The sequence below is a fragment of the Sorex araneus genome, chromosome 5 (genome assembly GCF_027595985.1).
Source record: "Sorex araneus isolate mSorAra2 chromosome 5, mSorAra2.pri, whole genome shotgun sequence".
Lineage (NCBI taxonomy): Eukaryota > Metazoa > Chordata > Mammalia > Eulipotyphla > Soricidae > Sorex > Sorex araneus.
The window spans coordinates 81,883,244-81,895,421 of NC_073306.1; the positions used below are offsets into that span (position 1 = coordinate 81,883,244).

At 37.8% G+C, this 12,178-nt stretch overlaps 1 protein-coding gene across 4 annotated transcripts in view; it reads left to right on the forward strand.

Moving 5' to 3' along the window:
• FNBP1L (formin binding protein 1 like) overlaps window positions 1-12,178 on the forward strand; it is a 95,405-nt gene that overhangs the window by 48,354 nt on the left and 34,873 nt on the right. For all 4 annotated transcript variants that reach the window (XM_055138413.1, XM_055138414.1, XM_055138415.1 and 1 more), the window contains exons 3-6: window positions 2,964-3,017; window positions 4,493-4,640; window positions 5,542-5,604; window positions 11,832-11,936. In XM_055138413.1, the coding sequence (XP_054994388.1) occupies window positions 2,964-3,017; window positions 4,493-4,640; window positions 5,542-5,604; window positions 11,832-11,936 (370 nt within the window). The remainder of the gene's footprint in view (window positions 1-2,963; window positions 3,018-4,492; window positions 4,641-5,541; window positions 5,605-11,831; window positions 11,937-12,178) is intronic.

Below are 12,178 nucleotides of genomic sequence, written 5' to 3' on the forward strand. Positions count from 1 at the left end.
AGTAAGCCAGAGAATGAAAAACACAGGATGATCTGTGTTATATGTGGTTTTTAGAATAACTGGACAGGGGGATGCATTGTTATAAAGGGAGGATGCCTAGATTATCCTTGGTCCCAGAGAAGGAGAACAGAGAAGAAAAGAAATTGAGGTGGGGGAGGGAAAGAAAAGACAGATAGGAGGCTGGAGCACATAGTACACATGCTTTGTACATGGCCAACTCTTGTACCATTCCTGGCACCACATATGGTTTCCCATGCCAGCCAGGAGTAATCCCTACGCACAGAACCAGGAGTAACCCTGAGCACTTCTGGGTGTGCCCCTCGCCTTTCCCCCAATAAAGAGACAGGTGGGAAGCTATGAGATTTAGGGGAAAGCAACAGGGTCAGGGGTATTCAGGTACATCAGGGGTGCAAAGGGATGGTATAGCTAAATATCCAAACCACAGAGTCAACATGAGATCCAGACTTTGATCATGAGATTCAGACTTTTATAACTAAACTTTTTTAAAAAGGTGCCTGTCAAGGGGTACATAGAGGTATGAGTGGGTGGGAACCTGGTGACACTGATGGAGGGAAGTTGACTCTGGTGGAGGGATCAGTGTTAGAACATTCTTTGTCTGAAACTCAACTATGAATAACTTCGTAGATCATGCTTTAAGAAAAAATTTTTTAAATCTCATTTTTTTTCTGTTTTATTTATCAAATAGGCTCTTTTCATATGGTGACTGTGGTAGGATCTTATATTAGCAGCTTCAGCAGAAAAACCATGTGTCTTTTAAAAAATTGAAGAGGTTTTAGAATTTTCATAGCCTGGATCAAATAAATATTCCCAGACAATAATAAATTCCAAATACTGTGGCATTTATGTACTACAGGCTTGTTTCTTGGTCTGTTCTAGATGTATCTGAATGATAGGTAACACCATTCAGACTAATTCCATCTTGTCTCAACCTGAAACTGCTACAGCTGCAGAGAATAAGGGATCCCAGAGAGTTTATACCTATGACAAAATTTGCCTATGATCCAGCCAAACTACTAGGGGCAGAAACATACTCTTTTATTAACATATTAATATTATGCAAGAGTATTTGATATATTTGACTTCTTTAGGTCAAAGATCTCTGAACTGTTCATTGTTCATTGGCAAAAATAAACCTGGGCTTATACAGTTATTTATAAACTACATATACCAATGTAGTATTGTGTTAAATATTAAAAGCACTTGCTTTTTACTTAAAAAAAAAAAAAGGTTGGAGTTTTCCACTCTATACCTGCCTGGCTTTATATCTACTTAATATTTTCAGCTTCCTTCTTAATGTCTAACCTGTTCATTTTTTTACTCTTCAGTATTGAGGATTTTCATCTTTTTTATCATAGTATCCTTAGCTTAGACTTACCACACTGTATAGTTTAATCATTGGTTTAAATTTGTCTTTTTTTAAGATTGTAAGTCACTTGATCATGGGAACTTTTCCATTACTAATGTTCCCAGTAACTTGCACAGTGCCTATATCACTGTATCACTGTCATCCCGTTGCTCATCAATTTGCTTGAGTGGGCACCAGTAACAGCTCCATTGTGAGACTTGTTGTTACTGTTTTTGGCATATTGAATACGCCAGGGGTAGCTTGCCAGGCTCTGCCATGCAGGCAGGATAATCTCGGTAGCATGCTGGGCTCTCCAAGAGGGACGGAGGAATTAAACCCGGGTCGGCCTCGTGCAAGGCCCTACCCGCTGTGCTACCATTCCAGCCCTACAGTGCCTACTATATAATAATTCCTTTAGAATGAATGAACTGAATTTTGTAAGTATATTTAATTGATTCAACTATGAGAGTAATTAAGATAATGATCTTTATATAGGGTTTGTTTGCAACACTGGTTGGGAATATTATTTTTAAGGCATTTAAAGTTTAAAGTAGTGTATCTCATTATTTGTTAGTGTATCTCATTATTTGTGATAATAATGGGCCTTTTAGAAAAGTTTTTAATCCATTTTCTATTTGTTTCAAAAACTCAGACAGACAAGACCTTTTTTATATAGTTGCCAGTATTTATTTATTTTTGCTTTTTGGGTTACACCCAGTGATGCACAGGGGTTACTCTTGGCTTTACACTCAGGAATTACTCTTGGGGGTGCTCAGGGGACCATATGGAATGCTGGGAATCGATCCCAGGTCGGCTGTGTGCAAGGCAAATGCCCTACACGCTGCACTATCGTTCCAGCCAGTATTTTAAAGGAAAATATATTGGGACCTGAGCAATAGTATAACAGGTAGGAAACTTTCATGCAGCCAAGCACATGGTCCCATATGTCCCCTGAGCACTGCCAGGAGTGATCTCTGAGCACAGAGCCAGGAGTAAGTCATTAGCACCACTGGGTATGGCCAAGAAACAACCCCATCCCGTGTGTGTGTGTGTGTGTGTGTGTGTGTGTGTGTGTGTGTACCAGAGACATAGCTCAGTGCATGCATTGCATTTTGCATGCAGGAGACCTGAGTTTGATTGCTGACACTGCATGACTCTCCTTTAGCACCAACCTGGGAGTGGACCTAAATTCTGCCAGGTGTTTTCCCTTCTCTCTCTCCTTCCCTCCCCCCCCAAAATAAACAAACCTAAACAATGAAAACAGCAATTGGAAGTAGGTGATCATATTGTCTTTTTCTTTTTTTTTTTAATATGGTGTTTGGGTGGTACCTGGGCCATTCCCGGTAATGCGGGGCAAGCACTCAGGGATCTTTTAGCACCAAACAAACCTAGTGGTGCTATGGAATGGACATGCAATCCCAGCAATTGAATTTAGGGCTGCTTACTTGCTAGACATGTGCTCTTCCACAATCTCCCTGGACCCTGTTTTCACAGCTATGTTAGGTCATTGAGTCCTTGATTTAATGAAATTGGAAACTTTTTAAATTGTTTATTTTAATAATAGTATTTTTAATAAAGCTTAAAAATCTTCCTGCAGAAATCTGGTTAAGAAGTACTGTCCCAAACGTTCCTCCAAAGATGAAGAGCCAAGGTAAATTATATATGCTGTATTTTAGAATGTTTTCATTTTCATTACTACATTTCTCTTAATAAATACACCTATTTTTGAAGGAGGGCACTGGTTATCTTTAAATGGATAAATTCTTTAGTGGGAGTAATCAGTTATTTTCGGGAAAAGCTGAAGAATGGGTTTTAAGATACAGACTGGGATTCCAGTTTAGTGATTTGATTTCCAGGAAGAAAGAAAAAAAAAACTTTTGTGTCTTATTTGATAGTTGTCCTTGTTAAGTTTTTGATTATACTTTCTCAGGTACTAAAACAATTTGCCTAGAAGAATAATGAAAAGGGAATAAGGTTTTCAGGGTTATTTTACAATCTTGATTAAAAATCCATGAGACTATCTGGCAGTTTGAACAGGGACATGTGCATGTTCAGTAAAATGCTGAAACACAAAAAGACTAGACTTGAAACAGCTTTCTGTAATTGTCAGTTAATGGAATTCTTAGTGAAGTTAGTATGGAATCTTAATTGAACAGTCTACCTTCAGCTATTATTAGTGTTCCAACAGTATATGTGAAGCAGAGCTATACATTTTCATATAGCAGTTCTCTTTGTTTCTATTCTTCCCCCATACACATTTTTAAACTCTTATTTTTACTCTTTCTTACCTCACTTTAGTGGTGCCCATAGTGACACTTCACTTCTATTCAGAATGAGGCAGGTATACAGGCAGCTATATCAGAGCTAAATCAAAAATTGTTCTGTAGATCAGTCATCAAGATGGATTTGAATGGAATGATTGTCAGTTTCTTTTATCATGAGCAAATACATCATTTCTGCAATAGATTCAGCTGCTAAGCCTATGAATCCAAGTTCATTCCTAAAGTCAGGTCAGTCATTTGGTAATTTTTTTTTTTTTTCTTTTTGGGTCACACCTGGCGATGCACAGGGGTTACTTCTGGCTCTGCACTCAGGAATTACTCCTGGCGGTGCTCAGGGGACCATATGGGATGCTGGGAATGAAACCCGGGTTGGCTGAGTGCAAGGCAAACGCCCTACCCACTGTGCTATAGCTCCAGCCCCGGTCATTTGGTAATTTAAGAAATTCCTATTTGCCCAAAGAGCCGGCAGGTAGTATTCTTATATTTTGACCCTAACTATTCCTTTATTTAAAGTAAGAGTAAAGAACACCAGAGACAATAGTACAGCTGTTAAGGCTCTTGCCTTGCATGTGCCTGATTCCTGTTCAGTCCCTGGACCTGAGCACAGAACTAGGAGTGACTGCTGAGTTCTGCCAGATGTGACTCAAAAAACAAAATGTAGTTAAGTACTTGAAGACATAAACATACACTTGAGTTTAGTGTAAGATTCTCTCCATACAAAGTTAAATTAGAGCTAACACGTAAGTCGTGTAACATTAAAATTTGTCATGTCAGACTCAGTCTGTCCTCCATAAAAAGCATTTGTAATAATAAATTTTACCATTTTTAAATATGTTTTTGTCAGGTTTACCTCGTGTATAGCCTTTTTTAACATCCTTAATGAGTTAAATGACTATGCAGGACAGCGAGAAGTTGTGGCAGAAGAAATGGCGCACAGAGTTTATGGCGAATTAATGAGATATGCTCATGATCTAAAAACTGAAAGAAAAATGGTAATTCTTATAATTTTATTCATTTATTAATAAACTTTTCATTAAATTGCCTTATTTTGTGAAACAGTACTTTTTCAGTGTAAATGCTTTTTATTCTGTATTTCTAAATTTCTTTTGCCTAAAAATTACATAAGATACTCTTGGTGATTTATGATCCTTTTGGATATAAACTTAAGGTTTGGCAAGCCATGCAGTCTGTGGAGCAAAATACACTATTTTAGTTTCCTAATTCCTTTAAGAGTGATTTTTAGATGGTTAAAAAGAAAATCAAAAGAATATTATTTTGTGACAAGTGAAAATTATATACAAATCAGATTTTAGTGGGGCTTGAGCGATAGTACAGCGGGTAGGGTGTTTGCCTTGCATGCAGCCGACCCGGGTTCGATTCCCAGCATCCCATATGGTCCCCTGAGCACTGCCAGGGGTGATTCCTGAGTGATTCCTGTACATCTCTGGGTGTGACCCAAAAAGGAAAAAAAAAAAAAGAAATCGGATTTTAGTTACTATAACATTTTATTGGAATTAGAACCACTCTCATCCACTTATCTATTGCATGTGGCTGGCTGTTTTTGCATTATATCACAATAATTAAATATTTGTAACAGACCAAATAACTTGCAAAGTCTAAAATACTTATCTGACCTTTTATATAAAGAAAGTATTTGTAACCCCTTGGTAAGACTGTCATGTTATTCTAGATGTTATATCTGTTTTTTGAAAGTTTTATTTGGTATTTAATCTATAAAAATCATATTGGATTTTCACACTAACATTCTCTTCCTGAATCTTGTATTATATAATTAGTACCTTGCAAAAGAGTGAAAGTCTTAGGGAGACTTTATACTTTATTTACTATTTAAGAAACTATTTTTGTTTTATTTTTGGTTGTTTTGATCCTCAGCATCTTCAAGAGGGACGTAAAGCTCAACAGTATCTCGATATGTGCTGGAAACAAATGGATAATGTAAGTTAGAGTATTTTAATTGTTTTTACATAAAAAACTGTGGGCTAGTTTTTCTCTTCTATTGTGCTTCATGTTTGAGATTAATAGTTATCAGTGTACTATTTATAATTAGACATTGGTATAGATGAAGAATGTGAAATCATTTTGTGCTACTATAATTGTGCCACTCTGTAATTCGATTACATTTAGGAAGTTTTTTTAAAAAAAACTTTGTAGTAGTTACTGTAAAATTTTGATAAAGGATTTGGAAAGCAATGATCTGTCTTAGAAGTCTATTTATTGAGATTGATAGGACCTTTACACCTTCCTTTGCAGCATCAGGTTACTCTTTTTTTTTTTTTTTGGCTTTTTGGGTTACACTGGCAATGCACAGGGGTTACTCCTGGCTCTGCACTTAGGAATTACTCCTGGCGGTGCTGGGAATCAAACCTGGGTCAGTCGCGTGCAAGACAAACGCCCTCCCCGATGTTCTACCACTCCAGCCCCAACATCAGGTTACTCTTGATTTCACTTTTAGCATATGAAAAATAAAGTGGGTGGTCCTAATAATATAAAATGTCCTAATAATATAAAATGTTCACTGATACTATAATAATGTTCTTAATTCTGTGCTACTGATCACAGACTATCATATTATAGGAAATAGATTATTTTATAGGACAGAATTATAAAAGCGTAATACTGGAATCTAGCACTCCCAGGCCCAAGTTCTGTGGTGCATGGTCCTGAGACCCCAAGCACCATTGGGAGTAGAGTCCCACTCCCCCCCAAGAATTATGATGGCATAATATTATAAAATATTTTCCATGGTACTTCTTAGGTGGTGTACTTTAAATGTAGTGGTATATTGTCATTTGTAAAACAAAGAGATACAGAGCCAGGGATGTGGCTCAGCAGTAGAGAACATGCACTGTATATGTACACCCTGAGTTTGATTCCCTACCCTGGAAGTTAAAAAATTGAAAAGGTCTACATGGAACATTATCTCCTTTAATTAAAATGCTTTACTTAATCATATTTTATAAAGTAAAAGAAGGGAATTAACACATCCTAAGTGACTGGAGCGATAGCAGAGCAGGTAGGGCACTTGCTTTGTATGCGACTGACCCGGGTTTAATTCCTCCGTCCCTCTTGGAGAGCCCGGCAAGCTACTGAGAATATCCCGCCCACACGGCAGAACCTGGCAAGCGACCCGTGGCATATTCGATATGCCAAAAACAGTAACAACAAGGCTCACAATGGAGACGTCACTGGTGCCCGCTTGAGCAAATCGATAACGGGACAACAGTGCTACAGTGCTAAATTGTGATGTAGGGGATTCTAAAGTGAAGTACCTTGGGGTCAGAGCAATAGTACTGAGCTTCCTTTGCTTTGCGGACCCAGGTTTCATCCCAGGATCTCAGATGTGCTTCCCCAAGCACAGCCAAGGGTGATTCCTGAGTTTAGAGCCAGGAGTAATCCCTGAGCATTGCCAGGTGTGGCCCATAAACCAAAAACAAAAAAATTAAGTGGAATGCCTTTGCATATTTTATGATGCAAATATATATATTTGCATATATTCCTTGAAAATTACACTGAAGTGTTTTTCATGTTGTTATTTTATTGTGGTAAAAGAAGCTTTTTTTAATTTTAAAAAAATATTTTAATTGAATATCCATGAGATAGACCATTACAAAGCTGTTCATAATTGGATTTCAGTCATAAAATGACCTAGCAATCATCCCTCCACCAGTGCACATCTCTCACCATAAATGTCCCGTTTCCCTGTCACCATCCCCCAACACCCCACCCCCAGCCTCCCTCTATGAGAGGCACTTTCCTTCTTGCTCTCTCTCTCCTTTTGCTTTTGTGTATTATGGTTTGCAATACAGGTACTAAGAGGTCATGGTGTTTGTTGAGGGCATTTAGATTTTTATCAGGACAGTAAGGCTGGAGTAGCTTTTCAATTGGGTGGACACTTAGGGTATGGATGTGACTGCGAGGCTTCCAGACATACAGGGAGATGGGGAGAGGTGGCCCATCCCAACCCTGAGAAAGCCTGGAGATATCAGTCACAAAACTCGAATACACAAATTTTCAGTAGATTATATCTTGGTCAGGTCTGTTTTGAGACGGTGGAGTCATACTGGGGTTATGGCAGGGAAAGGTAAAAGAAGCTTTAAATTTGAGATTTTAAAAAGATTCATGTATGTGCACTACTTTTGGCTATTTTTTAAAAAAAATCACATAAAAATTTAAATTTCTTCTATATAACTGTCAATGAGATTCTAAAGGCCAGTGCTGATTAAGAATTTTTAGGGGTCGACTATAGATTGAACATGATGGCTACTCAGTACCCCTATTGCAAACCTCAACATCCAAAAGGAGAGAGAACAAAAGGGAATGCCCTGCCACAGAGGTCGGGTGGGCTGGGGGGGGTGGGATTGGGGGGTGGGAGGGATACTGGGATCATCGGTGGTGGAGAATGGCACTGGTGGAGGGATGGGTTCTTGAGCATTGTATGACTGAAACACGAAAATATGTAAATCGGTAACTGTACCCTCATGGTGATTCACTAATTAAAAAAAAGGAAAAAAAAAATTTAGGGTTGGGGCCAGAGTGATAGTAACCGTGGATAAAATGCTTGCCTCTCACATGGCCAACCCAGGTTTGATCCATGGCACCTCCTGTGGTCTTCTGAACCCCTGAGCAAGCCAGGTGTAGGCCAGAACCATAAAATAGAAAGAAAGAAAGTTTAGGTTTATTAGTAGTCTCTTTTTGTTTGATTTTCTTTCTGATTGGTTTTGGCGAGACTTAGGGAGTATTTATATTTATTAAATTTTAAATTGCCTTATGAGCATTTTTAGTATCTGTCTTCTAATGAGTATATATGAGTATGTTTTTATTTGCAGAAAATAACAGACTCCTACCTACACTTATGAATCATTGGTCCCTTTACAAATTGGTGTTGGCATTAATCATTCCTACTACTATGTGCTGACTTGACTTTAAAATAATTGGCAGTTATTTAGCAAAAGTTATAAGGGTCATAAGAAAGAAGCATCAATAAATATAGGAGAGATTTCTTTAAGCATTAGAAATTCCAAGAAATAAAGGTGAGTTAAGTTCACCTCATGTTTTATTGAAAGCACCCTTGACATGTGTTGCTGGATCAACAGTACATATCTAGTACGTACAAAAGTGCCAGTTGTTGTTGGGGCTGGAGTGATAGCACAGCGGGTAGGGCGTTTGCCTTGCACGCGGCCGACCCGAGTTCGATTCCCAGCATCCCATATGGTCCCCTGAGCACCGCCAGGGGTAATTCCTGAGTGCAGAGCCAGGAGTGACCCTTGTGCATCGCCAGGTGTGACCCAAAAAGCAAAAAAAAAAAAAAAAAAAAAAAAAGAAAGTGCCAGTTGTTAAATTTTGAGTAGCCTGCTGTCAGTGACAGAAGCAGAAAAATATTATTTGTGTATTACATAAAGGCATTGTAATACATAAAGGCATACTTAGTAGTGTACTACTCTAGGTTGCTTTTCAGTTAAAAAGATATTTTTTTCTGGAGATTTTTTAGTGGTTTTATAAATATCTAATAAAAATAGCTTTATACTTAATTAAGCTCAGTTTGGACCACAATTATATCTTCTTCATTAAACACATCTCTGTAGAAATTAAATCTTAATTTTCCCCCCAAATGACTTTTTGCATATTACTCGTGCAGATATATGTTGAGATATATACATCCTTATTCAGGTATATTTATGTGCTTGGGATAAATTTTGGGTCTTCTTTGATGTCTCATCAAATTAGTACATTTAAAGAATTTTATAAAGCATTTCTGAAGAGCACATTTGATGAAAATTACATGTTTGGTTCTAGCTAAATGATAAAGTTAGGGATTTTGTGCTACAAACCGATATGAGTAAATTTTTTAAATTTTAAGCTTTTATCACAAATACTTGAAAGGGAAATCTCTAATTACTCAGAACATAGGGTAAGCCAAAAGCCAAAGAAATAGGTATGTGAGCTGCTAAACTTGTGTTTGAAAAGTAGAGACAGACATTTTGGACTACGGTGGTTTAGTGCAGTGTTTGTCAACCTTTTGTCAACTGTCCCTTCCTACCTCGTTTTCTATTCTCTTCCTCTTCTATTGAGCTCCTACTTTCCAGCTATGGCTCCTCATTTATGATTTTTATCTGTATCCCCTTGTTGCTTTGACTGTCTTGGGAAGTCCCTTCACTAAGAAACACTGGGTTAATAGTACAGATTCTCAGACTTATTTGGCCTCTTACCCTCTTCAGGAAAAAAAAAAATCACATAATGTCTTTGTAAAATCTACTTTAATTGAATAAACAGAAAGCACTTCCTCAATCATATTTGAGGATACTACTGCCTCCCTGGATCATTCCAGTGCCCCTGTCCTTGGGATCACCCACTTTGGTAAAAACTGCTCTAAAGAATTGGCTTTTAACGGGCCAGAGAGGGTGCTTGCCTTGCACAAGGTCCACCCATATGGTCCTTCTAGCACTGCCAGGAATGATCCCAAAGTGTAAAACCCAGGAGTAAGCTCTGAGTACCACAGGGTGTGTGTGACCCAACAACCCCCCCACCACAAAAAAAAAAAAATTGACATTTAGTACTCACGCAGGAACAGAGATTTGGTTTTAGCTTTGAATTCCATAGAGTTGAAACTGAGAATCTCTGTATAAAGTAGTTTGAAGGACTCAATCTTTAGTGAAAGGTGAACTAAAAGAATTATGTCCACTGATAGAATAGTAAGCTTCAGAAAATCTTCTCTCCTGTAGGCCAAAGGAGGGGAGATATTCTTTTTTTTTTTTTTTTTTTTTTTGCTTTTTGGGTCACACCTGGCGATGCACAGGGATCACTCCTGGCTCATGCACTCAGGAATTACTCCTAGCAGTGCTCAGGGGACCATATGAGATGCTGGGATTCGAACCTGGGTTGGCCGAGTGTAAGGCAAACACCCTACCCGCTGCGCTATCGCTCCAGCCCCAAGGAGGGGAGATATTCTAAATGAAGTTCAAATTTTTTTTGCTCTTCCAGGGATTGAAGTTAGGACCACACACTTGTGAAACATGTCATTGATAATAGAGCCATCTATGCTGGGCAGGCTTCTTGATCTTGTAGTTATGATTTTTAAAATCTGAATTTGCACTTCCTTTAGTTTTATAAACCTCCCCAAAAGGTAGATGTAATAACTAAGAGTGCAGATAGTAAGGCCTACTGAGTCCTTATTTTCCAGTCGAGATATTGGAAGACTTCTCTGGGGCAAATTAACTTGAAAGGAAAGACTTACAGATACTGATATTAGGAGAACCAAGGAAACTGCCTGACCTTGTAACTGTAGAGGAAGAGACCATAGTCAACATGTCCTACCTGCAGAGTTTTCAAATGAGGTTTTCAAATAATAGCAGAAAAGCAAAGATCCACAGCCATTCAGAGAAAATTGCTTTGCATGTGGGTGGCCCGAGTTTGATTCCTGACACTGTATGAATTCACAAGCACTACTCTGGACTTTGTGCTCAGGAACGACCCCTGAGCACATAGTCCAGAGTAGTCCCTGAGCCATCATCAGGTGTGCCCTCCCCAGAAAAGAAAAGATCTAATGTGGATATCAGAGTCCAAAACTAAAGAAAGAAAGCTACTTGGAAGAGCTGATAGTATCCTTGTGGCAGTCAGTAGAAACAGTACCTACCAAGTTATACTGGTTTCTCACTAAACAAATGAAAAATGATAGCAAGCAAATACTAAAACCAACCAGGTGTAGTCAAAATAGCATAAAAACACCAACAAGTTCTGAAGTTATGATACATTGTTTTTCCTTATTGGGTGACCTATGTAATATTATAATCATGCCTGTGGGGCTGGAGCAATAGCACAGCAGGGAGGGTGTTTGTCTTGCATGTAGCTGACCTAGATTCGATCCCTGGCGTCCCATATGGTTCCCCAAGCAATTCCAGGAGTAATTCCTGAATGCAGAACCAGGAGTAACTTCTGAGCATTGCCAGGTACGACCCTAAAAAAACCAAAAAATTAAAAAAAAAATTTAAAAATCATTCCTGTGACTGTTTTTCCTTCAAAATATATAATGTCTAATATTTAAGGTACTTGGATTATAGCAGTAGCATTTCTAATTCGTAAAATTAATTTTAATGTGTAATGGCAGTATTTTAGTTATTTTTAATGAGATAAATCTAATTCCATTTCTTGGTCTGATATTTTAACAGAGTAAAAAGAAATTTGAGAGAGAATGTAGAGAAGCAGAAAAAGCACAGCAAAGTTATGAAAGATTGGACAATGATACGAATGCGACCAAGGCAGATGTTGAAAAGGTAAGAAATATCCAAACCAACTTTGATGTTACAATTTTTTTTAATGGAGAGATAAGCTATAGTATTTGTATTCTTATGAGAATTTCTCTCAAGATCTTGACTACATCTTAATGTAAAATAGACAAAATGTTTGACTATTTTCAATTATATGTATTAATGTATTAATCTGAGAAAGTAATTTTAGTTACTTTACATTAAAATTAAGTCAGGTGTTAATTTTAATTATAGTAACTTACTGGCAT